General features: G+C 45.3%; 1 protein-coding gene across 1 annotated transcript; it reads right to left on the bottom strand.

The window, feature by feature from the left end:
- Positions 1–8,147: 8,147 nt before the first annotated feature.
- HEBP1 (heme binding protein 1) lies at positions 8,148–14,080 on the bottom strand. The gene is made up of 4 exons (XM_074168719.1): positions 13,880–14,080; positions 13,556–13,694; positions 11,825–12,005; positions 8,148–10,504 (listed from the first exon to the last, which is right to left on the bottom strand). The coding sequence occupies exons 1-4, from the start codon at positions 13,955–13,957 to the stop codon at positions 10,333–10,335; spliced, it is 570 nt and encodes a 189-aa protein (XP_074024820.1). The 5' UTR covers positions 13,958–14,080; the 3' UTR covers positions 8,148–10,332.
- Positions 14,081–27,559: the final 13,479 nt, after the last annotated feature.

Below are 27,559 nucleotides of genomic sequence, written 5' to 3'. Positions count from 1 at the left end.
CCCAGCCCTGATGGTTTGCCCTGCCCTGTCCTATTAGTTAGATGAAGCAAGAACAGGTTTCCCAGAACAAGCTGTATGCCTGCCACTTCTGCTTTGTAAAATCAGCCAGGAGTAGCTTGCTGAAGAGATTTCATAAGAGGAAGGAAGTCATGGGTTAGAGGCACTTGGTCAAGCATTTCTCTGGCTGCAGCTTGACCTGGGAGAAGTTCCTGATCCCTGTCTCGTGAGCTGGACAAGATCTGCAATCATGAACAAACAGCAGGGGGATGGGAGTATCTCCCAGTCAGCCAGAGTGACCTCCTGTCTCTGTGAGCAGGACAGCTGAGATGCAGCTCTCTGCACCCAAACCATCCATCCTCCCATTGAACCATGGCCTCCTACTTAGCCTCCAGCTGGTACCCTGGCCAAGGGGAAGAGAAAGGCAGGAGTGGGATGTAGTCCTGTCACTTTGTACTAGCAGTGAGCATTCACCCTTTGCAGCTTCTTCTGCGCATCTGTAGCACTGTTTTTCCTGTCTCAGCTCTGTCTGGCTCTGCAGGTGAATTCCTGAAAGCGCTGTGAACTAACTGCGCTTCCTAAAGGTCTGAAGAATGAGGACATTATTTACTTTTGGCTGTCGATGGGCATCAAATGGTGTGAAAAAAATGTATGCCTCAGCTCCATCGCTATCTGGGACCAAAATAACAGATAAAAGAAGAAAATCAGTGGGAGTTATCATTATATGGAGTTGCCATGGAAATAGCATGAGAGAACTCAGAGGAGAGCTAGCACACCATGTCTCCAGGAGGGCATAAATCCCCTGCTAGCTTCACTCCTTTTTATCACATTAACAGGCAATATTTCTTGCTTTAGCAAGAGGTGGGAAAACATCAAAGCACAGTTCTTACTTTTTTGTCTATCCCTTGATTTCTCTGACCAAGACCTCCCTGACCCCTCAAGAAGTAGAAGTGTGAACCCTAGTGCTACTGGAAAGTTCTCCTGGAAACCATCTGATAATTTCAGTAAAATGGTAACAGGGATATAATTTTCCCTACAAAATATTTATTGAGTTCTGTGAATTTATATGAAAAAAATTTAAAAAACTTTTTTTTCAAAGAAAAATGTCATATTTCATTAAAAGGATGTTTTAAATGGTGATTTCTAAGGAAAAGCATTACAGTTTAAATGGTCTCAGAGTTTCGATGAAGTTGCTGTCTTGTGCTGTTGCACTGTTTTGGGAAGCCCATTTTATTCTCCTCTCTCAGTCACTAAATCCTGCTTTTAGACTGCCTCATCCCCTCTGGTCACAACAGGACAACCATGTCTGCTCATGGACTGTATCCTGAGACTCCACAAACACAGCTCTGAGCCTTGATGTTGTATGGGGGTGGAATCCTTCAGTACACACATCCAGTTCTCCACCTTGCACTTCCCAGCGAGCCACGGGTCACTCCTCTGGAGGGTCGTCCCCAACCGGAACTATCAGTGATGGCTCTGGCCACCTGAGCCAGAATAAACCTGGATGCTGTCATCTGGCTGCTTATGGGCATGGATATGCGAGTGTGAGTGAATAAAATCAGTTCTGTTCTCAAACAAAATCATTATCCTCTCCTGCACGACCTCATATTGAGCTCTGCTGTATTATTGCTCCAATGTTGCAATATTTTTTTCCCCAGATATTGCCTTCCCAACCCCTAGCTCCTACCCTTCCCAAAGACTTTGGCCAGTACGTGATGTGACTGATCACATTTAGAGATAAGAAGGACCCTCAGCCTGAAGCCAGGCTCCAGAGGGGAGAGGGCAGATGGGAAAGCCTGGGGCAGGGTAGCCATAAAGCCTTCACATTGGTATCTGCTCCCTTTCAGTAGAGACAATAAGTGGGAAAGGAAGGATGTCTGGAATCCTCCAATGAAACCTCACCTACCAGTACAAATGTCTTGTCCCCTGATCAGTGCTGCAAGGGCAAGTGAGATGAAAGGAAGCAGAGTAACACAAGAGGAAGCCAAAGAGCATGGTCTCCAAATGCTCCTTTAAGAGCCAATTCAAGTTACGTCCCAACTACTGACCCTGATTCTGGCTTGGAGGCCCATTTCAGCAACTGAATTTCCATCACATTTGTGACTCCACTTGCAAGAGCTGGGACCCCAAGTGATATACAACTCTGCATTTGGAAACCTCTCTCCTACAGAATAACTAAAGCTATGGAATTAGAGTGGGGTGACAACTCTGGCCTGGGCTGCTTCTTTGGCTTTGAGTAATCACGTTTGCCATGATGGTAGTAATTTCAACTTTTTTTCCCTAAAGTTGTCTTAAAGAAAGAAAAGAAGGGAGGGGAGGGGGGAGGAAGGTCTCTTTTGACATCTGCATTTCTAAGGCAAAAGTCTTACAGTTGTCTGAGGTGTTACCAGCAACTAAGATTTCTCTTCAGAACAAAACTTATGTGCTTATTCTTGTTGATTGTTTTGTCTGTTTGCTCAGCATCAATTTAAGATAAAATTATACACATAATTTTATAAATGCTATTTATAAAGCTGTGAATACATATTATGCATAATTTGTGAGAAAATGGATCCATTTTTACCCCTGTGAAATGACAACTCTCAAACACCGAATAATTCCAGAGGGGCTATTTTTATGGCACTTGGTGGTACATTTGTTGCTGAGTAGCAGCTCTCTGTCTATAGCCATGGGAATAGACATCATTTTTAGCTTGTCATAATTCTGGAACTGGAATCGTTCCAGAAGAGTTTGTCATAACAGTGGGCTGTGCAATGGCTATTTATGATAAATGTATTCATAGATTATGGGATCAAACATTTTGGAAAACAATTGTGTTTGTCTTCGCATCAGGACTGTCTGGGGAGCTCCCGCTCATCCCCTTGCTGCATGTCCCAGGACAGGGAGCAGCAGTCACCAGGAAACTCTCTGTCTGGGTGGCAGCTCCCAGGACAGTCTCCTCCTCTCCCTAGTGTGCCTGGTCATATATTGTTGCTTTTAGTAGAGTTATCTGGAAGCAGCTGCCTCCAGTGTTTCTTCGGGTTTATCATTTTCACATATTTATTTCCATGGGAAGGGAAAACATCCAAAACCTTTTCAAGTGCTGCTGCCTTAGCATCAGGACTGGGAGTAACTTGAAAGGTAAAACAAAAATCGCTGTCTGTATCTATGAAATTTTTGCTACATTCTGTGCATTCTGGGCTTCCGTTCAAAATAAACAAATTTTTAAAAGCCAAAGCCTAAATCATATGCTACAGAAGAAAACTTTCATTTTTCTTTCTTGTTCAGAAATAGAACCATGCCAATGTAAAATAAATGAACTCCTGCTGCCTGCTAACAAAGTAGCTCTGTGGAGAGCTGTCTCCAGGCGAACGACTCCTCTGGTTCAAGATCTGGCCTTCATTCCTGGATACGGAGAGATCTCCTGTGCAACCATTAAAAAGCTGATACCGACCGTGCCTGGAGCGTGCACCCAAGGAGCAAAGCAGGGAGCAGGGCACTGTCTGCTCCGAAGGTGAGCAGTGCCACCGCCATGCCCAGGGAGATGGGAGAGGTGAGGTGTGAAGCTACACAGGGGTCAACAAACGGTCAGACCAACACCTGGGAGGAACAAAACCACCCCTGGGCACCTCCTATGCCTGAAACCGTACCTGTGTTTTCCCAGCTCTATTTGCTCCAGACCCTGTTTTCCCATTCAGATCAAGCAAGCGCTCCAAAAGCTGAAGGACTGCCTTCACCGTTTTGAAATCGGCTGGGCAGGTTCCCAACTGGAGGGTGTTTTAGGCCAGGTTTCCAAGACAGAGTATCTCATAAAATTGGTGTTTCTGTTTTTCCCTTCCCTGGGACAGGGAGGGGTGCTCAGAGCAGTCTCAGCTGCTCTGGTGGCTCAGGATCTCACCCCTCCTGGGAAGCGGTGCTGAGAACGTCCTCAGAGAAAGAGCGTTGCTCTCCATGAAGGCGTATACCAAAGTCTTGCACAAAGAAGATGGCAACACAGTGGGAGCAGAGTCGTGCTTGGGATTTCCAGGGCAATCTTTGTTCCCTGTTCCCTGGCGTAGAGAGGAGACAGGGTCTGGCTCAAGGCAGGAGAAGCTGGGAGGCATCTCCAGTTCCTGTTCTATGTTTAACTGTACTGCAGCCATCACAGCATAAACCCTTATTGGAAGGGGTTTGGTTCTTCCTCACCAACATCTGCCAAGGCAAAGGGCCAGCACATGAGTTATGGGGCACCTAAGGCACTATGTCCAACTGACCACCCTTGCACCATCCCTCCCTTGAGACAGCACAACCAGGGCATCGACCTTCTCCTTCCTACATCTCCACAGGGTTTTTCCTCCCCTTTTAGCTTGGGTTTCCCACACATGGGTACCGGTGTGCAGGTGGAAGCAAAGAATTGGAGAATGAGAAGCATGGGTTTACATTAACTTAATTTCCCAAAATAAACACCACTGCAGTAGCCAACCCCTTCAAAGTACTCTGGCTAAATAATACTATAGCTCATGAAAGAGATTTCAATGGGCCAGCACATGTTGATTTGGAAAGATGTTCCCTTGCAAAGCTGAGTCATAAAGAGGATTGAGAAACTCTGCAATCAGTGATTAAACAGCTAGAAAGATCTGCCAGCAGGAAAGTGCGCCCAAAATTGTCATGCTGTACACTATCTTTTATTTCAGTGCTTTGCTTTGGGTAACAGGTTTCATTTGTTTCATTTGTCTGAGTACGATACATTTCAAATCTCAGATCCTCTCCTCTCTTACTCACAGCAACATTCAGTTCTGTTGATCTTGCATTTCATCAGTCATGTGGGAAGGTGACTGTACTTGTTGTCTAATGGCAGAAGACGTTTCAATTGCTTCTTCAGACTCCAATTAGGAAAAGCCTTAAATTAAACACTAGGGATATAAAAAAAATTGAACGAGATTGGAAAACTCTGGAAAAATACTCATGGGAGAATAGTTGCCATGGCAATGCTTCTGTGTTTTCTCTTGGGATAACAGAAGTATGTGCTGAAGAAGACACTTCCCCAACACACACCTCAGACCCAAACCCACTTAGCTTCCAAGCTCAGCCGTGGGTGGTGCAGCAGCCCACATAGCTCTGCTGTCCCACCACAGGGAGCCCTAGTGTTAGGTCAGGCTGCTAATGTCACACTGCACACACGATGCCATGTGCCGCCTGAGTCAGGACGCAGATCAGGGCACTGCAGCACATGGCTGATGAACTGCTTTTGCATACCCTCTGCCTCTTGATGGTCTTATAGCTCCAGAGCATCTCTCCTGCTTCTTGGTCCCACAAAGCAAGCAAGGTGGTGAGCTCACAGCTTATGATGTCCAGCTGCATCAGTTTGTGAGATCACAGAGGGGGAGAAGGGCCATGGCACTTCCAAGTCCACACTTCAGGCCAGGCTGCAGGGCATATGAAACAGAAGCCACTGGCCTGATCCTGTGTTTGGTACATGGCAGTGAGTTTATCCATAGGCATGGGAAGCCAGACCCTCAAAGACATTGAAACACCTAAATCCCAGTGGTATCTTTCAGGATGTGGTTTCTGGTATACTTTTGGAAAATTTGCACCTAAAATTCAGGCTCCTCAACCCAGTCTTCTGACCAGGACTGCACAGAAGGTACGTCTGAGGCTACTCTGGTACCTTGGGCTGCTGATCAGCCAGACCTCGCACTCAGTCTAGGAACAGCATGGCTCCTTCCACCTCATTCACTTACGTTTCTCCTCACAGAAACTGGGGGGTGGGCAGCAGTGAGGGGTACAAGCACGGAACGCACCCAACTCTCATCTAGGCATGGGCTCTGGATGTGGAATTAGACAGACTTAGGAATCAAGTAGCATTTGCACTGACCCATCTTCTGCAGCAGCTCCCACAGAGGACGAGAAAAAAAGCATCCGCAATGGCTGAAACCTGTTTTGTGCAACAGATTCTGCTGAGAGCAAAGCAGAGATTATGAATGAGCTGACAAAACCAGCCTGCTGTTGGCATAGGCACCAAGCAGAGACAGAGTAGCTACACTGGAAGTGTTTCATCTATTACTGTCAGAGAAGTCACTTTTACCACTGATCTTGCTCCAATAAATCATGTTGCCAAGCAGTTTTATAGAGGCGTTATACATCCAAAGCTACTTATGGTCCTGTTAAAAGAGATGCATTTCTTTTTTAGCTCAGTGTGGCTGAAATGCTGTCACAGAAGAAAGAGAGTCGCTGCTCAGAATGCTATTGCAAAAGAGGTATTACTGTAATTACAGCAGGAGGGATGATGTGAGCTAGGAGCCACCATCTTCTTCCCCTGTCCCATCGCCTTCGGGCAGCCTTGCAAAGCTGAAAATTTGCTACCACAAGTACAATAGCTGCTCACACACCCTTTGCCATGGTGATTGATGAAAATGGGGAAATAATGATGTTACTTCCCCGTTCACCATAAATCACCCATCCCCTCAAAGTGACTAGAGTATTATAAGTCTGGCCAGATGTATATGGACAACTTAACCAATTAGCTCTTTTATAAAGGCTGTCGTCTTCTTAATGCAGTGTTAGATATATTTAGGCATGTGTCTACAAAAGAAAGCATTTCTTTCCAAAGCTAACAAAGCTCTCATTCTAGCAGACTTAAAACCTCAGTCTGAAAATGTTCGCCCTGTGGCTGTGTTCACATTAGCAAGTTATTCAGTGACGGCAGAAGCCAACCAATAGATCAAAGCTGGGGGTCTGGAGGCCCCTACACATACACTACGTATATACATACATGTGTACATACACACGTACACATACACATATTTATACAGGTACACATGTACTTATATATAAATATATATGACTTGCAACTGTTGAGGTCAGTAGGAAAACTCTCACAGATTATGTTCCTAACAAGTGGGGCAGCTCAGGAAGCCGGAATATCCAGTATCACTAAAGCTACATGGCATGCTTACAATTCCCATCAAGATCATGCTTTTGTATTTAGCTCTGTTTAAATGTGGCCCTTCCTGTGGCTGGCCCTATTGCCGTCACACTGCTGCTCCACACCGTGCTGGGGGAGACCTGCCTAGCTGCTAATTAGCCGCAAGGCCACTCCAGTCTCTGGATGGCAGAGATAATTCCACAGGCCGTTACCCCACTGAGCCTGTTCAGCCCAGTAGGTAGCACAGGCAGCCATGGAGGTGGCTGCACTATTATCCCTCAGAAAACAAATACTGGAGAGGGCAGAGAAAAAGTTTTCATTTTTTTTTTTTTAACATCAATTCAGGAGTAAATTGCAGGTAATGGAGTGGCTGTGAACATGGTGGCCTTGGGTCAAAATTCAGAGTGCGCTTCTGACTTGTGGCCCTGACACAAAGAGGTTGTTGGAAACCTCTAAAGTCAACATCGGATCTGGCTGTCTAAACAAACATGCATTCCCAGTGACAGAGGCGTATCAAAAAGCTGGCTGACCTGGCTGCCTATGAAGCAGCGAGACAACCTGCTGGAAACCTTCAGCCAAAAAGTATTTCTGCCCTTCCACATGTAAGGAACCCCTTGCCATAGGATGAAAGGGTACCATGGATAGTAAGCTTCCCTCATCTAAAAAGCAATTGGAAAAATGCATGGGATAAAGTCTGTCTGGGTCTACCAGGCACAGTAACAAAAATCCCTGAGCCACAGTGTACTGAAGACAGGGGAATATTTAGAGGAGATACCAGCACACAGGTGCAGTGATCCTGTATCTGCCTCAGGTGTCCCCTACTGCCAATTACTGGCAGCAGGGCACTGAGCTAGATGGACCTCAGTGTGACAATATGTCTAACATCTCCAGATAGTAGGTCGTGTTGAAAACCAGTCATGAATATTTACCTGAACGCTGCCTGTGAACCCACACACAGGAATACACAACTGAACACACAATTTTCCTCAGGTGAGCAGGCCCCCTAGTTTCTACATTAACACAAATATATCAAAGTGGCTAAAATCAATGAAAAATGAGATTACTCCATCAGCTCCCATCTTGCACAGTCAGATAATGCAGGGCCACACCAGGATACCTAAAATAGCAATTTCTTTGAAAAAGCATTATGACTATTTATGGATGCTGCGACATGATTAGTACCCCAAACAGATAAACTGGCAACCTCAAGTCTTTCAAATCAACAACTCCCACTGAGCACACAAAGTCAATGACCAGCACAAAAATTGTAAATCAAAATATTATTTTTTTATTTATTTAAAAAATCTAGAAAATGCAGACAGAACACAGGCATTTTTGCTTGTACAGAAAAGGCAATTCGGTTCGCATAAGCTTTTGATATCAGTTTACACTGCTTATGAAACTGTACCCTACTGACTGCATGCAAAAGGCCAGTGACTGGGCTGCACAGGCAGAGCCTACAGCAGCCAAACAGCGATTACTCTCACTGTTGGGTCAGAAGCTCTCGCTCTCTGTTCAGAAAGGCTGTTATGCGTGTTATGAAAAAAATCATGCTGCTGAGATGTGCAGCTCTGTTCATACCAGGTTTATTATTGGTGTTCCTAACAACTGAGATTTCACAGGAAAAATTTTGAGTAATTTCAAGATTTTGGTCACTGAATGACATTCATCACCATTAGGCAGAAGGGATTGTATCCACAGACAGTCTACATGTGAGTTTCAAAATGAACCTGGGAATGCATAAACTGCGCAGCACTGTGCTCCTCCATTCCTCACCCACGCAGGTGAAAATGATCTGGGATGTGAATAGGTCCCTCTGGCTTCAAGGATGGCCTTAGAAGGGCCTTTGCTCCTTACAGAAGTCCTTCAAAAGCCTAAGTCTTAGTCTGCCTCAATTTCCCTTTTGATTCCTTCTCCCCTGATAATTTGCTTTTTGCCCATCCTGACTACCTGCTCTTGCACACAGGTGATTCAGACTCTCTCGTGAGGTCTACAGCAAAGCTCTTACATGGCTCAGCAAGAGAGAAAAGGAAAGCACATCAGAACCTCACATTTTCTCCTTTTACTGCTGAGATTTGTTCTCAGAAAGCAGGTACATGTCAAACAGTTCCACTGGACAGAATTTGAGACGCCATCTGCCAAAGCTCCTTCAGCTCCAGCGGAAAAATGGCTTTTGGAAAGTGCCTGAACTTTGAGGCACTTAAGCATCAGAGGAGCACACCTCTTTTAGCGGGGGTAATGACTTACACAGGCACCCACAGCAGCATGGTGTGTGAGCGTGTTCCCATCCTGCTGCCTGCCTGGCAGAGCTGATGGCTTAAGTGCTAGTTTGATGCCTAACAGCTAAACATTGCTGGTTTTCTTAAAACAAGACCTGCCCTTACTATTGTATTTGAAGTTTCCAAAAGGCTACTCATTATTTGATGTAAATCCCTGTTTTCAAGAACAGCCAGGTTTTCCTTCTCCTTTAAAGACGACAGCTGCTCTGAGTAGCCCTTCAGAAACTAACACCATTTAAGAAGAGAGGTTTTTTTAAAGATCTGCATCCACAGTAATTCCACTAGATGCTCACCATTCTTCAAATGCACCCTCACATCACAAGTAACTGGCACCTACTTTTTCTCACAGCCTGTATTTCTCTAATTCAATTAGATTACTGTATACATTTCAGCTTTGGCCCTTGTGTAGGCTAGTTTTAGAGAAATGTTACAGACTAACTAACTAACTAACAGGAAGGTGAGGAAATGATCTTGGGGTCTCCACGTCACATTGTCCAGCTGCTAGCTGAGATCAGGACATAACACACCCCAAAACGTCTCACCTCAAGCAGGAGGACAGCTGCAAACAGAAACCTGGATCTTCCTCTAAATGACATTTCTCTAACAGATGACAGACGCGTTGCTTTCCTGGACACTATGAGTCAATGTAAAGGATGCTTATTTTCACTGAGCTGTGTTGGTACCGATGCCCATGTCCTTTTAGACTGCTTTTGGAATGGCACAGATAAAAGCAGCATTCTACAGCTGCAGCAAGCTCAAGAAGATAAAAAAGTCCCTGTATGCACTTTTGTCATGTTCCCCTGCCTGCCTCAGGTGAGACTAACAGTCTGCCAGCACTTGGACACATCTCTCGTCAGGCACCAGTCTTGCTAATTAAGTACTTTTGGCTGTCTCAGCTTTGAACTCTGGGAGAAGGTGGGAGATAAAAGCAAGGCACCAAGAGATCACAGAAGTCTATGCTGCTGAGGACCTGGTCCAGAACGAAGGAGCAGGATCATCAAGGGGCTCTGCAATGTTCTTCTAAAATGGCTGGTCGATAAAAGACCAAGGCAGAGGTGTGGAGGGAGGAAATGATGATTTTCTGCCTCTGCTAAATTATTTTATTTTGAAGGGGACAGGAGCATAGCATGGGGAGGTTATCAGTGCAAGCCAGTACCACGGGAAGCCAGATGCTCACTCTTTCACAAACCAGACCTCATTGCGTCGCCCATAAGGTTTCATAGGGGGGTCATAACCATTGCAGAAGTAGAAATCCTTGCGGTAGGCAGCTTCACTCCCCAGAGCAGACTTCAGCTTGGCAGCATAGTTCACGTAATCCACCTCATTGGCATAGCCACCAAACTGCCTGCAAATAAACCAAACACAGAGAGGTGCTGAGCAGTCTTGGCAGAGCACAGAAAGAAAGAAAGGGAGAATATATAGCCACAATATATTTAGCCACACATTTTGATCCAGGTCCAACCAGCATGGACTTGCGCAGACGCTCTTTGTGAACCAGCACACTGTGTCTGTGATAGATTAAGTATCAAGGGTCACACAGCCAGGGTGCAGTCAGCCATTGGTAGACCCCAAACAGACCCATGTATATCCATTAGCAGAATGGCCCTGCCCTTTTAATCAATGCCATATCAGAGGAACAGCTTCCTAGAGCACAAGGTTATCTCCAAGTCTGCTCAGCCCATAGTCCTTACACCAATGCTGTCAACAGCCATGTTCACTGTTGCATGAACAACCATCTGCTGGAGGCCACATCACGAAGGGAAGCCAAACTCTAGTGAGACCAAGGAAAAAGGAGGCGGGGGTGGGAACAGAGATGTTAGCCATTGCAGCCTACAGTGCTATTTAAAGGGGGTGGGCTGCAACTGGTCTGTTTTATGTTGACCTCCCACCAACATGAACTGTTTCCACATTAGCCTTGCACCTCACCACCTTGCCTTAGGGCCAAGGTTTGAGACAAAACAGCCTGTTCTTGCAGAAGGAGCCCACACCCACAGCAAAGGCCAGGGAGCAGTCACAGGCAGGGAGGAGCCGGACAGTTTAGAGTCAGCCAAAACAGTTGAAGCAAGGAGGCAGGGGAATATCCAAGGGGTTAAAAACAAGGTGAAGAGCTTATTGCTACTGTGATGCTAGTTTGAGTACAGTCTGTCAGTCAACAGCCGAAGACATTCAAAGGCTATCTGAAGCAACGCAATGGCTGCTTGTTTCCATGATGGACTCTGGCATGAGTCCATCTAAATCAGGCTTCAGTTGGCACCTGTTGTTTGATGTGAACCACACCAAATGACCTTCTTGATGACTAAGAACCATCTTGGCCCCAGAAGGTGGGGAAAAAATGGTTTTCAGAGATTAGGAATGACTTACAACCTTCGTATTCACCCTCCCCTGTTCTTCCCCTCCCCAAGCAAAACAAAACGGCTTTCAGGGCTAACCTCTCCACTTGCTTTCCCAGTGAAAAAAAAATCCATATTCCAAGTGGGTGGAGCATAGCCAATGATAAGAAATGCCATAAAACAGTTGTCTTTAGTCTAGAAAGGCCCCTTCATCTCCTTCTACCACATGCACCCATTGTCCAGCAAGTCACCTGGTAAAACCAACACCACCGCTCCTCAGAGCACACTAGAGACCTCAGCACTTGGGGCTGGAAATCCCAGGATGCATTCCTTACATGGAATAAATGGTCATCCCCTGTCTCTCTTCAATCTTAATGCTTTCATCGCTAGGACAAGGAGGGTTGGCTTGAAACTGGCTTGGGATCCGCAGATAGACCTTAACTTTCTGCTGTAAGGAGCCATCTTCAGCAGGAAAAGCAGTGATGGAGACAGGAGCAGTCATGCCCATTCCAGCCCCTGAAAGAGACACACAGATATTAGTAAAGAAGTTTAGGTTCTCAGGAACTCACAAAATTAACAGGGGATTCACAAAAGCTAATTTTAGTTTAGGAAAACTCCTCACGCTGAACTCCTTGTATAGTTAGTCAAGAGTGGGTCCTCTGGGGCATGCAGAACATAACATTAGGCTTCTGCTTGAGCCAAACTTCTCTCTTCACTGACTACACAAGGACTCTGGGAGATAAGGGCCCTAGGTGACCTCTGGATGTGTTTTTATTACTGGTCTTAAGACACTCTGCTCTTCTGACAAATGACGTCTAATACAACAGGGCCTATAGTTCCAGGGTCTGTCAGTGGCACATGTAAATCTGCATCAATATTTAAATTGTCATCATCTGCACTTAGTGGTGAGCCCATAGCCAATACTAGGTGACAGAAGCTTTCTCGTAAATCCTTAAAAATGCTTCCAGACATCCTACAAGTTCCAGTGCCCCAAAACTCAGAGCTGTTCTGGCTTTCAGTAGGACTGTCCATGTTATCCACAACTCCAGGAACAGCATGCTTCTTTTCTGCTCATTGCTGCCAAGATGTACTGCATGGCACTGAGGAACATTTTTCTTCCCTCTTCTTCTTTCAGCAGTAGGGAACCTCAAACGCTCAGGATCAGGCAGACACAGAACCAGTTAGGATCAAGCCATCTCTCTCATTCATTTTGCTTTGATACGATACCTGTCTCTGTGGCACAGGTTATAGAAGGCACCCTTTCTCCTACAGCAACACTGATCGTCACCCTTCTAAAACATGCTGCTGTAAATGCCATTTCCCTCTGCATCCAGCTCCTATACCCATATAGACTATGCAAGTCCCCCTACCAGATGCCCAAGAAAGGTGTGAGAGCAAATGTATGTGCCTCAGAACCACTTTGTGGTCTTCTCCTGCTACAGATGATTACCAATGTGCATACTTTAGTAAATTCAGAATTAGAAGCAATCACCTGGAAGCACGATTATAAAACAGTATGAAGTACCATTAAAAAAGAAGCTCATTGTTCATTACCCTTTCATGAATAAAAACAGCCAGAGTATATGATAAAATATCAAGGTCATAAAAGTTATTTCACTGGCTACAAGGGCGTATCAAAGAACCGAAGTGCCCCAGATACCCTGGATTTTATCAGCTACCTCTCATACAGGGAGATACGATAGATATAAGTGTGCCTGTCTGCACGTTATCCCAAGCTACACTGCAAGGTAACCCATCCTTGCTTAAACACATAATTTTTGAAATTCTACCCTGAAACAGCGATGGGTTTGGAGAGGACTCATAGGATGACTTAGCTGGGCGCACTTTAACCTGTGGCAAGTTTATTTTTCCCAGTGAGAGGCCATCCCCATCACAGACCCCCAATGCCAGCAGCCGCAAGCCAGGCGGGCCCATGGTGTTGTCGCATCCATCCATCCATCCATCCATCCATTCATCCATCCATCCATCCATCCATCCCTATGGCTTTCACCAAGCCTCTGCTAGTGGTGGGCAAGCACAGACACCCGCCAAGCCCCGCCTCTCACCCTTGTCGTTGGTTCCTCCGACGTACTTGTGGAGCTTGAGCACCCCTTCCTTCGAGGCTTCGTCAAATGGCTTCCCCGCCACCTCCACCGCTGCGAACCACCCGCCCTCGTACTCCCTCTCCTCGTAGCTGAGCTGCTCCTGGGGAAGGAGATGGGGATTGAGGGAGAAGCCGTCAGCTGCCCGGCCGGGCCAGGAGGAAAGCGCTGCCTGGAGGTCACCGTCTCCCCCAGGCAGGCCCTCTCTGCCTCCCAGCGCCTTACCCGGCCCGACCGCCGCGGAAACCCACGGGGGAGCCGAGCCCGTCCGCCCGCCCCGCCACATACCTTCTCCCCCTTCCTCAGCACCCGGTAGGGCCATGGCTCCACCGTGCTCAGCAGGGCGTTCTTGATCATGCCCAGCATGGTGCCGCTCTGCTCGGCCTCGATCAGCCGCAATCAGCTCGGCCTGTCCTCGTTCGGCCCGGCCCGGCCCGGCCCGGCACGGCTGGGGCGGGGTGGGAGGGCCCGGCGGGCGCCCCGCCGCCTGCAGCGCAGCGCACCGCCGCCAGGGGGCGCCCAACTGCCGCCGGAGCCGCTGCGGCGGGGCCGGTGCGACTGGGGCTGGGGGAGATGCGGCGGCGGCGGCGGCAGCGGCGGGGTGGGGGGAGCGGGGCGGGGGGGTCGGGGCCGGTGGGAGATGCGGCGGTCTGTGGGGGCGGGAAGGCGGCGGTGAATAACGGATGAACGCCAAGAAGTCTGAAGTGTAATGAAGAGCGGGAGCAGGTGGGTATTCATCGGGGGGGGGGGAGGGAGGTGGAGGAGGGGACGGAGAGAGGAAATCCGAAGGAAATAAAAGACAAAGGAGGGGAAGTACTGACGAAAATACCTAATATATAGCGTGGAGGGGCACAGCTCTCCTGAAATTGCAAATCATAAAGTTTGTTGGTATATTTTAATAATAAATAGAGCTAAGAGGGGGAACCCAGTTGCGTTAAGACACCGAATTTCAGGCAGTGCTTCATGGCTCTGGGGATGTTGTGACCTTTAGCTATGGGGTAGATCTTAGATGCCGCCGATGATATTTGCTCTCCCTCCACTGACCTCGGCAAGCGTTCACAGCCCAGATGCTCAGCTCCATTTAAAACCTCAGCCAGGTCCCTTCCGAGAAATATATGTAAATAAACACAACAGGGAGCTTAGGCGACTTAGGTAGCTGGGTCTATTTATGCGCATGGAGGACTTAGATTCTTCATGATCACAAGTGAGTTTTAGTTGTATAAGCCATGTCAAAGGACAAATGCCAGGCAGAGAAAGTGCCTTTCCCAGGATCATTTAAGAAGAGGGCAGCAGAGGCAGGAATTGAATACCGGTCCCTGGGGCAGCCGTGGATCAGACCAACCTCTCCAGGAAAAGGAGACAGAGGCACCTCGAGATGCCTCCTCAGCTCAACTCCTGCCTTGTTAAATAGAAGGTGAGTGGTGCAGGAGCAGGCTGATGCATAACTTTCCTATACTTTTAAGGAGAAAAAAAAGAAAATGATAAAAGAAATGTGACATTAAAGAATTTCCATCTAGAGAGAGAGGTTTGTGCAAAGGCAAAGAAGTTAAAGGAGCTGGCCATGATCATATGATCAAACAGGTCATGCTCTGGCCACAGAGCAGGGCTGGAGCCTTACACGGACTTTCACAGAGTGCATAACGGGCTGTTATCAGTGGTGACAAGGTCACAGATCTAGTCATTCATTAATCATTTATATTTTTTGGTTTATTCACCATTATGCAAGAAAAAACCTACAAAATTGTAATATACTTTGTGTGCTGCAGCTTATTTGTTCTCTTTTGAAACAAACAGAGTTTGGAGTTTCTATGTTGAGCTGAGGAGTTTTGCCAAAAATACCAACCTGCACATATCAGTGTAGGAATACAGGGACTCTGGGTCAGACCCAGTCCTCTGGGTCTTGCAAAAGCTGATGGTGGACATCTAGGTAAAAAGTAAAAGCATGCAGTGATCTGGTCTAGCCTCCCACCTCCAGCCATCTGTGACTGTTTCAAGTAGTCCTCAGTTGATTTTATGCAACTTCAGCTTGCCTGATAAAATTCTTACATCTAAAACACGAACATGAAAGCTGACATTTATGTTGTATTCTTCCTCAAGGTAGGCCAAAATGACCAGCAGTCGCTAAGCAAGTGTGTAAAGCATCCCCTGGAGGGACCAGCAGCTACAGCACAGCCTAGTAGCTCTGAATGCAGAACAACAAGGAGGAGGTTGATGGGGCCTTTCTTTCTTGTCATTCCTTGTAATTTACGTAAATATATTCCGGGATCAAAATACTCTACATTTTCTGAGAATTTATGATGACAACTTCACCAAAGGCACAACTGTATCTTTTTATCAGCCTTTTCACAGGCTTGATTTTTCCCTTGTCTAGTTAAGCAGCATTTCAAATTCCCAAGCAAAACCCAAAGAAAGACCTTCCAAGTTAGAGTTTTGTTACTTTCTGAAAACCTGAACTCAGAGAATTTACATCCGGGAAGTATTTATCAGATTGTTTCATATAGTCTTCTCACCTCCCCCACTCAGCCCCCAGGGCACAGCCAAAATGCTGACTGTGTTACTTCTTCTGGCCCATTTTGCAAGATTTCATATGAAACTAGTTTTTTCCTTTTCTGTCTGGAGGTTATTGTAGTGTCACTGAACTTCTTTCCATAAACTCAGGCCTTGGGAATCCTTAAATAGCTATTCTGCATCCTCAGTGTTTATGATTGAAGAGTGTTTGCAAAACAACAGTCATGCCAGCCTCCCCCACAACCACTGATACATAATCCATTCTTTATTTTTGTTCGCATAAATTGCTTTATCCAGACCTTTAAAAAAATAGTTTATTTTCCTCTCTGACTCGCCTGCCTGTGTTTCAACAGGTTTCAGGTAAGCAGTTGGCTGCAACACTGGATGGGAATCTCTGTATTGGATTTACCTTTAAAGACCTGAAGGGCAAGCCCACTCTATCTATTATTGCATAATTTGATTTCTGCCCTCATTTTATCACCGGTTTTACCATCAGAAAGTCACAGGCAAAGGCAAGCCAAAGGCACGGTATTCTGGGTACTCCCTGAGGCACCAAAGTCCTTGAGTTGTGTAGTTATTTCATTACATTTTTACAGATCTTAATTGCACTAAAGGATGTTGGAAAACATCTGGAGGTCAGTGCTTGCATGTGGAGAAGATACTCTGCGAATTAGACATCAATTGAATTATTATCTGTGATTTTGGGGACTGAACTGTCTCTTAAGGGATTTTGCACACCTACCTATGCCATTAGGTATCTAAATAGATTTGAAAAAACATCCCGTGATTTCTAAGGATCTTGGCAGAAGTCAATGCAATGTCTTTCAGAGTGCTGAAAATTGTGAACGTATTTGCTGAATAACAAAGTTTGAGCGCCCATTTCTAAGTAGTTAAAAAAAAGCTCTTTGCAGAAGATAGACGTTCAAATTTGGTCCCTAGAAACTGACACGTCTTCAGTCTTGAAACACGATGCACAGACCAAGGTTATCCAACCCTACCCACCCTCTAAACATGTGAACGGGGCATTCTTTGCACTGATGGAGAATAGGTTAAGGCTGTATTTTAAAACATAGCTTCCTCTCCCCCTTCCTGCCCAGCTGGAAGTGCCAAGCACTAATCTATCTTTCTGCATTCATCAGGCATTTAGCACTTTTGAATATCAAATTCCCCAGCTGTTTCCGATGGAGTGCTGTAAAAATAGGGCAGAGAGAGAAATTCACCTGATCTTTATAGAAAGAGCTTCCTCTGGTAAGCATAAAGAATGACTGTATAGCCTGAAGGTATTCACACTCAAGTAGACTGAGCTTGTCAACTTGTTCTGCTTGGGACACAAAACAGCCATCACTGAAGAAGAGAGTCAGATTTCACCTACTGACCTAGGTTTGAAAGGCAGCAGCAAAATGCAGAAGTTCTGGTCTCCTTAGTAAAGCTGATTCGTATGTGCTTTACTTTATTGTCTCTAGCAGCATCCCATGGAGAAAGGCTTAAGCAGATGAAAAAAAATAAAGATTTATCTTTTTTTTTCCAGTAGCGAATTAACTTCTCTGAGGTCTTCTGCGAGCATACAACCTTCTCCTATGCATCGGAAGTCTCCGCAGCTGAGTATTTCCACGTGTCTGGCTCTGCAGAGCGTTCAGTCGGATGGGAAGGATGGTTTTGTGGATGACATTGAGGCGTTCGTTCAGTTCTTCTAGCCTTTTCCTTATTGAATGGACTTCCCTCACGAGATTGTCCACAGCCGCGGAGACAGGGCGGAGACTAGAGAGAGAGTAATACAGGGGAGTAACTCAGTGTGGGGAGTTCCTGAACATGCAAAATAATTTACCACGGCCTTGTGTTTGTTGGTGGGGAAGTTGCAAGGAACCATTAAAAGATGCTTCCAAAGCCACCCTTACCCTTGGGTGGTGGGAACTCATCTGAGGTGCCCCCATCTGAACCCAGGAAACCATTAGCTTCAGGACCAGCATGGGCGACATGCTCTTTCCATCGCCACAAAAGCACAGCTGACTTGGTGCAGAGTAACAGCTGGTTATAAACTCCCAGAAGCTCTTCACAGCACTCCTGCTTTAAGAGGGGAGATGAAAACCATCCTGCGTGGCTGGAACCAGCAGGGGCAGAGAAGAGAGCACCAATGCGTGGGATCACCCATGAGGACTTCCCAGTGAAGCTCAGGTTGACGTGTGCCATTGCGCAGCTCTCCAGTCGCTCCAGGCTGAGCCTCTACCTGAGCTGAGGGACGGGGAGACCCAGGTTTTACATCAGGATTTGGCGAGGTGAGGGCTGCAGTAGTGCAGCAGCGTGCTTGGGGTATTCCCTTGGAGGGCTTCCTCTCAGTCTCCCTTTGGGTGTTACAATCATTTAATCTTACCTAATATTGGTTAGTATTAATTAGCCTTACTGTTAACCAGAAGCAGACGTGGAGGCTGGGACAGGGATTCCTATGGATTACTGTCAGTCCTCGGTATTTACAGTTGACCAGCCTGTGTCCTTACCAGCAAACACTGAATTCAAAGCCCTATGCAGGAAACATGGCTGAATAGTCTCATTACATCTCCCTGGACTAAAGTTAGAGCTTCCCAAATACATGACTTAATATTGGTCGTGATAATCTTAGGCACCAATGAATTTCAGCACTGGCAGTGTGAAAGTTGTGATGAATTCTGTGCTAATAACAGCAGCCACCTTGCAGTCAGGGAGAAATCCACTTGATGCTAAAGGCCAGCATATAATCTATCAGCCATGTGCTCTTGAAACCCTAATTTGTGTAGATATTGTGTGACCTTCTGACTAGTGCCATTTTACTCTTTTAGCCTTCCTCCTCAACTGGTTCAGTGCTTAGCAGTTGTGGACACATATTATTTTCTTTTTTCCTAAGGAGAAAACTGTGTTATGGAAGAGGACCACTTGCTTTAGGAACAACTCTAATTTAAGTGATATTTAGGTTTACTAGTATTCCCTACTCCTCTTTCTTTCATTGCCTTTTCCACTCTGTTTCTGGAAATGTCAGATTAAATTAAATTTTGTGAGTGTGCTCAATCGTTAATATTTCCTGCAATGCAAAGGGGGAAATATGAGGACATGGATTAGTGAATACCTTTCTCCAATCTGGATTTTACAAAGATAAAAATCAAAAACTTCGCAGGCCAAATCAGCTGCTTCTCCCTGCCCTGTGGCCAAGTCCATGTGTAGATTTGTAGCACAATTCATTTTTCCAGCCTGTTCTCACAGGACTGAGGTGCCAACGACAGCCTAAATTTTCTTTAGGATAATTCTCATAATAGAGTCATGGACTTGAGAATGTTTCACAATAAACAGTCAGCAAAATATTCAGTTTACTAATCAGAACTGCTAGCACAACAGATACCAAGAGAGTGGGATTTATCTCCTCACAACTAAGCAACCTGAAAGTTCATCTTAAAGAAGATGAATCCTGCTCAAGGAAGGACACCCAAGAGAGGACTGAATCCCACTTCCAGATGAAGGGAATTACCTGGAGAACTCGGGCAGTAAAGCATTCGGGTTGTTCAGCAGGGTGCGTTTCATTTGCCAGAAGATGCCATTTCCCCATTTCTCAAGCGTTTGAGTAATGCTGTTAATGCCTTCTATGTTGACCTTGTCAGCTAGGTTAGCAGGACGTTCCATGGGAGAGAGGAAAATAAACACGACAGGACAAGAAAACATGAGCCAGTGGTCTGAATTTGATGCCACTCCCATCACTTAACTAAGTTGCAATGAAATGCCAAATATTAAACATATGGAGGATCTAAATTAAAAAGCAGATAACTCTCCCTAACATTGTAATTCTCTGCCTCTGGTTGCCCAAGTTTTCTTCTGCCACTGGATACCCCAACTGATTGTTCCTAAAACTATTTTTCTCTCCAAAAATCTCAGCAGCTTCCCAGGAATTAAGAAAGAACACTCATAAATGAGCACTCTGTGTCTCACTGCAAGGACATAACAGGAAAATTTTCATCACTGAGTTAGCAAATGCCTCCCAGGCTGACCGACTACCACCACCACCTCTTACCGCCTTCTCTGTAGTTCCATTTCAGATGCTGGTCCAGAAAGTCCTCCTGGGATTTACTGCAGGGCAAGAGGACGAAGAAGAGGAAAAGAGGAAGAGTCACCATGATGGCTGTTCGTAGGACCTTGAATTTCCCCTGCTCTGTGGAGACAAAAAATGTGGCTGATTGCTTTATTTCTCTTTTTCCTCTCCTTCTCCACTTCCCACCTGTCACCCCAACATGAAATTTCTCTTTGATGACGTATTTGTTTAAAATGTTGTTCAAGTTGCTCAGCCTAGCTTTTACAGAAGCACAAGGACTTTTCTTTTTCTCAAGTACAAACCTCCTTACTTTTTTTCAGGCCATTGAGTGATACAGAGATGCTTCATCAACTGGCAGCAGCTAGGAAAGTAGCTTTGCTTCATATGTAGCCATGTTGGGATAGAATCCTGTAGCTATAAATGTTCTATGAATGTCAGGAGGAGGTACTACAAAGTATGGAAATAGCTGCATCCCTGACTTTATGATTAGGAAAATCAAGGTTCAAACCAGTAAAGCAATTCAGCAAGGATTTAACAGAGGCCAAAATAGGAAATTGTTCTTTTTGATCTGATCCACTGACCAGTGGTAGTAACTGAGATATTGCCCAGTGATGGAGCCTCAAAGACAACCCCACCCTCCCATGTACTGTCTCCACCTTGTTCTGGTGTCAGGACCTCCGTTCCTTCCGATCAAATCTGCAGAGTAGGCAAGACAGATACATGAACTGATGTGAGCATTTACCTAAGCTCCTCATCTTCTTTTGAGTTTACCATCATTCCCAAGACAGTGAAAGTCAACCCTAACCTATAGACCCTACAACCTACAGTCAGCCTTAACCTACAGACAAGTACCATCTCTAAATGTAAGGGGATAGATCAGTCTCTCCACAGCTTACTCATGCTGATTTGTTATTCTGTCTTAAGTAGTCTCTCAGTGTTGAATCTGGTATTTTTATTTTTTTAAAAATGTCATTAACAGCTGTTCTGGTAGAAACTGGCTGGAAATACCAATTATGCACATATTGCACAAAGCAAACAAAAATGCATTGCCAAGTTCACAGGTTTTAGTGATGATTTCAGTCATCTGTAGTCACAGTGATGGAGGGGCTCATGTGAGAAGTAGGCACATTGAGAAAATCCAAATTATTCCCTTGTTCAGGTACATGCATCAAAAGTCTAAGACCTCACTGCAAAATATAAGGACATTAAATTGCTTTTTGAATATCATATAACCCTCATCTCCTAAACCATCTGGGAAGAATTCAGCAACCTCAAAACCTACAAGGAGCTGTAGCAGATAAAGCAGTACATAAATAAATCCTTTTACTTTGTGCCTTTCTTACAATCAATCACTAGTGTATTTTAATTGCAACTGCGTTTATTTTTCCATATATTTAAAATAGCAGTATGAATATAGCCATACTGATGGAAAATGTCATGCTACTTTAAAAATACTACTTTCCACCTGTCAGGAGGTATTTTGTACTCAGTATTCTTCTTCTAATTGCACTATTCATTTAAAGGAAAAAAATAAATTACCTTCTTCCTATCTCACACATACATACACCTCTTCCCTCCCAACCCAGAGCTGCCAAAATTAAGATCTCTGAGAAGGTCTGATGATATCACCAAGGCACATAACAAAGAGGGCTCCATGGACCTTCTCGAAACTATTTGGATTGACACTACAGTTCCTCTCCCCCTCTGCTTTTCCAGATAAATACTCCAGCCTTTAGACTTTTTTTTTTCCCCTCTTTCTTTTGATGACTGTTCAATGCACATGCCTTTTTAATCTTCCCTGATGGGAAAGGACTTAACAGACGCCAACATCTCTAATTGCAAATGATTTGAAAATGCTGCCAACATCAAGGAGGCAGTGCGGCTTCCCAGCTGATTTTAAAACATTCTGAAGAGATTGTCCATTCCTTACCCTTTCTACCTCCCACCTGTTTCAATACCCCAGGGCTGGGATACTTTGATCTTTCTGTATTTGTTAAAAGGAGGGTGGTGATAAATTCCACCTACATCTGATACTGAAAATCCACCCTACTTGATCTCAAACTTTTTAAAACATCAGGTGTCCAAATGAATCACAAGACCCACATGGTCTATTTGCAGGGCCCTTCACAGACCAGTTTCTTTGTAGCTTTGCTCTCTGCATTCCTGAGGGCCTACTGTAATTTATTATCACAGTAAACATCAGGTTATAATCATCTTTGAAATAGATTCCTGTATCTCGGACACTTACACAGAAATTGAGCAATCTTCCCTCTCTTAGGTGCAATTGTAGAAGGTAAATGGATATTCATGAATAGGGTTTCTAGCAGAAAAAGTCTGCAGGGTCATCTGTAATAGGAACCAGATCCCAAGCCCATTGCAAATAAGTCTTGCAGCGTTGCACTGGAAAATACTGTCAGGGTAGAACACGGATTGACAAGCAGGGAAGATTCTCTCACATCCTTGGATGAAAGCTCTTTCCTAAATCCAGAGAGTAACAATAACAACATAGTAGCTTTGTTATTGTTACTATTAATTACAATAATATGGCATGCTCTCTGTCAGAAAATTACATCATGTTCTGCCCTTAGAGCAGGGTAGGTTCAGTGATTCACTGGACAGTCCCTTCATCTGCAAGTAATAAAGACAGACGTATTCGTCTCATTATTACACAATACTCTTTTAATTCTTTTAACCTCAATTCCTCACTCTGACATGATAAAAGAGCTCTGCTAGCTTGATACCCTGAGCATAGCCCTGCCAGGATTGGTGGAAGTGCCATTCAAGCCTGAATCCCTGCCCCAAAGCAAAGGAGTGCTGCCAGGATTTGAACTCCCTTATCTGTCCCTGTCCCAATCACCCTTTCTGTTTCTTACTGCTCCGGTATACTCCATTTCCAGTGCTTATCTCTCCTAATGCGCAGTGGGGAATGACAACAGAGCACTGATATTTCACTGGTACCTGCCCCAGATGTTAACACATTGAGGTGATGACTTGAGTTCACTACTGCCCATGGGTTGTGCTGCCTGCTAGGATATGGGGGAATTGCCTAGGTTATTCTCTCCTGGTGCCAAACACAGCTTCATTTCAGAGCGCCCTCTCTCCCCTGAAGCCCGAGGAGAGCACACCATTCTATTGCAGACATCTGAGTTGTTCATTATGATTCAGAGCTTGCCTGCCCCTTGTATATCAAGAGGGCTCGAAACCTTTCCCTCCACTTCTGACTGCTTTAAACACATACACTCTCCTAATGCCATGCATGTACCTCCCTGTGTGTTAGCTCAAACCTATACTTGCTTTGAGGTTAGAATTTTGTTGATTAGAGTTAGCAGTCACTGTAGTGATACCTAAAATGAAGGAATTTTTTGCTGCAATATTGGACCGCAAGTGAATTGGCTTTGGGGTTTTCATTTGAGATGCTTTCTCCACTCATAATTTTCCCACGTTCCTTTCGAGCTACTTTCAAACTCAAGCTGAAGACTGATACTGGGTTTTGGGTTATTTATAGAGAAATAAAATATGCTTTTAAATGAATCAGGGAGTTTGATATCAGGTAAATCATAAATACATAAAGTGTAGCTCTCACTCCAATGGTAATGGATACTTAAACATCAAAGTAAGTTTAAGATTCTCAATTTTGTAAAGGAACTCAATACATAATAAAGGTATTTTTGCAGATTGTTGGAATTTCTCTATCTTTATTTCCATATGCAATATTTTAAGAATATTTTAAGGTATTACTTACACACTAAACCCAACTAAATGTTCTGTTTTGTATATAAAGTCAAAGAAGGTTTAGGTGCTATAAGCCAAATAGCTTCACATTAAATAAAAAAATAAAACAAACATATAGTAGCTGAACACAATTTCACAGTTAATGCCAGTTCTGCCAGAGCTCCCAGGCTGGGATCCTGAAAAGACTTTGAGCTTTTAGAGGAGAAAGCTGCCAAGATTGTGAATCCAGAACAAACAAAGAATTTGCAAGCTCTACTTGCAAAGCGGATGGCATTTGTTAGCTCTCCAAGCAAAAAAAATCAGGGTAATATAAACATTAGCATATGCTTGTAGTATTATGTAATGGTGGAAAGATCAAGAAAAATGCCAAAAGCAATTTAAAAAATTGGATCCTACAATATTAACCCAGCCACAGTTGTACAGCTATAATACCACCTGTTTCAAAAGTCCTTGTTAAAAATCCATTGTAATGTATTATTCTTCCATTTATATGTGCATGGGTATAATACTATATGCTGGTACACATGCACAACCAGTTTTGGGTTATGTAGGAATAACAGTATCTTGACTTGTTCAAGTTTGGCCACATATTTGAGTTAAATAGTGCTTTTGCATATAATTAAGAGTTACAATGCTTATCTTCTACCTGGATGTTGTGTGAAAGCAAAGAGCACCTGAGTCCCTCAAATAGCCACACCATCCTGCTAAACAAATGGATCTGATTGACAGCCCTGATGACTGACAGCTAGGGTGACACTGTTGCCAGCAGGCTTCTTTAGCATATACTGATGCTAAAGAAGAAGAAAAAGAAAAGAAAAAAAAAACATCCAGGTGCAAAGCACACATCTACTGCAAATCATAACATTAGTAAAGTACTGTTGGTTTTGAGGAAGTAACATACACCTTCTGCCAGGTGTACCTGCTTTTTCAGGATATGTCTTATTTCCATCTCTCTCTCATTTAGAGCTTGATGCTCCCTCTTAAAAAGTTTCCTCTCTCTCCATGGGTAGGCATTCACAGACCTTGCACTCTCCATGTCTGCCTGTCTGACTGTCTCTAAGGATTTGCTCACTCTTCCTTTCTCCCTCCTTTGACCCTGCACAGCCCTGTTCTCCGGAAATGTAGGTAGCAATCCTTCAAATCCATGCCAGCCTGCACATGTTCCCTCCTCTCCTGGCTCTTCCCACAGGTGCCTTTAGAGTCCCTCAACCCAACAAGCTCTTTCTGAGATGTGTGGATGTGTCTCCTCCAGAGGAAGAAACAAAACATTCCTGGGAAAGAAGGCAGAGAATTGCATACAAGCATTACCTGTGCTCTTGAGGCCAGTCCTTCTGTGACGAGGCTTCCAAATCTCTGCCTCCCTGCTCCTCTTCTCCTCACCACCCCCTCTGCATTTCAGCTTGTCATGAGTGACGTGTCCCTCTTCATTTCCCCGCTCTCCACGTTTCCACAGCAGTCTTTCCGTGGAGCTTCTTCCAGCTGTACCTCTCCTACCCTTCCCTCCCACTCCTGCAAGCTAGCCATCTCCCCCCACACATGGGAGCCTTATGGGAAGGAAAGTCTGGGCAATGGAGACCCTCTTGAAAGCAGCTCCACCCTCAAGGACACCAATATATCTTTGCCCCCGGTTCTTTTGGGCAGCTCTCAACCGCTGGCTCTCCGGCACAGCTGTATGACTTCTTTTACTAGTCACAGTTTCCACTATGCAGCGCTCCTCTCTGGCTGCTTGAACCCTCCGGCCATCCAGCCATGAATTTGTTCACCGCGTTGTTCCTGCCTTTTAACAAACATGCCAATTAATTCCCTGCTGATTAGTTCATTCCTGATGCGCTCTGCCAAATCTATTTCTGGTGGAATAAACAAGGAGGGATGAATCGGCTGCAGTGTTGTTATTTTTTTTATCCCCTGCCCCCGCCTTCCCCCAGCTCTATGCCTGCCAAATCAAACAGGCTCAGGTCTGGTCAGTTCTTGATAAAGAGATTTCCAAAGAAACGCAAGGTGTTAAAGGGATGATTTTTGTGAAGCAGGAGGTGGACCCCTGACTCTGGTCCCGTGTCCGTGTCAGACTGACATTCTGCTGTGCTTTGAGAAGATGTGCAGCCACCACAGCCCGAAGCTGCACAACTGATGCACACCCAGGCTCATGACTAGACCCGTGGCACTGCTTGCGAGTGCCTTGGCCAAATCTGCATTCTTCCTGATATTACTTCTCCAGTATCAGCTGGCAACAACACCCTCTCTGTTTCCTGACCAGCCTATTCTTATTTAACTCCATTTTCCATGGCCAAAATGTCTGCACTCAGCAGTGAGAAAAAAGATGCTTTTCTCACAGGGCAAAGGACTTCCCAGCTTCTCAGAATAAAAGCAAACACCCAGAAGTGAGGAGCCAGAGGATATGTGCAAGTGTTACAGACAGAGCAGTTGCAAACATGTTATTATGATTGCAACAGAGCTGGTTTACCCCAGGTGAGGAGCTGATCGGGAGGAAAGCTGAGTGGCATCCTTCTAAGCACAGTCCATAAACAAAGACATATAGTCAGCCACTGAAATCCACTCAAGAGAGAGGTCCAATTGGGACCACGCTCAGGGGTATCTGATTCTCTGACACCAGAAGTATGTGGGTTTTGGCTGCTCCTGCTCCCCTAGTTCCACTGGCTCTGTGGCAGGGAAATTTCTGAGAAGACCGCCTTGTTTATGGAGCCTTGCCACTGAAGCAGCAGGACACCCATTTGCAAAGTTATAAAACCCTAGTTTTCAAAAGCAGCCCACAATATACAGGCTTAACACAGACCAGCCTCCGGAGGAACTGGAGACCTATTTTTTCAGGTCTCAAACAAGCAAACAAAATGTCCAGGCAACGGAGAAATAACCCAAACAATCATCTGTCTCCAGCTGTTCCCCATTCAGCGCACAGCAAACACAGTCCTGCTACGCTGCCCTTGCAACTCCCCACTAAGAGGAAATGAACTGCTGATGGTCAGCGTGGGATGGGGATGCTGGATGGAAGAACGCTCCGAGCAAGAAGCTGTCCATAGCACGGCACAGAGACACCAGTTTAACAAACCTGAAAGGAAAACCCACACAAGCACAGCACCGCGCTCCTGAAACCCCGGTCCAAATCCAACCAGTGCTGGTGAAGGGTCACCAGCGTGTGCCCGATGTCCTGGTTTTGTGCTGGCACTGTGCTACCTCCGGAGTGTGTATCACAGAAATTCCCCATGCCCTGTGCCTCCACAGGGATTAGTAGGGAAGGCAGGACAGGAGGGAGCTGTAGCACTTCCCTGTCTCCTGCCTGCTACCATCCACGTTCCCAGTGATGTGGAAGGAGCACTGCCCAGCCCACCATTACCACCACGGCTGCATTCAGATAGGGACACCCAGCGCCCACATGCCATCACTGTACCATGCTAAGCAGAAATTGAGAACTTTAACACAATCAACTAACAAGAAACTCCCTTTTATTGTTGTTGCCGCATCTCCGTGACTGTGTTGTAAGCAATGGCAGGCTGTTTGATCTGCTCTCCTGCGTGAGGGCTGCTGCTTGCAGTCAGTTTTCTAAACTTGAGGAGCCTCCACATGAAGCTCGCTTATGATATGCAAACAGGCTATTGCACATGTCTGCCTGTGGTTCTCTCAGGGCACACAAGAGTTCCGAGACAGTAAAATCCCTCTGGCAAGAACAA

The sequence above is a fragment of the Numenius arquata genome, chromosome 2, assembly GCF_964106895.1.
Source record: "Numenius arquata chromosome 2, bNumArq3.hap1.1, whole genome shotgun sequence".
NCBI lineage: Eukaryota > Metazoa > Chordata > Aves > Charadriiformes > Scolopacidae > Numenius > Numenius arquata.
The sequence above is the reverse complement of the archived record's forward strand: the minus strand, read 5'-3'. Positions and strand labels throughout refer to the sequence as shown.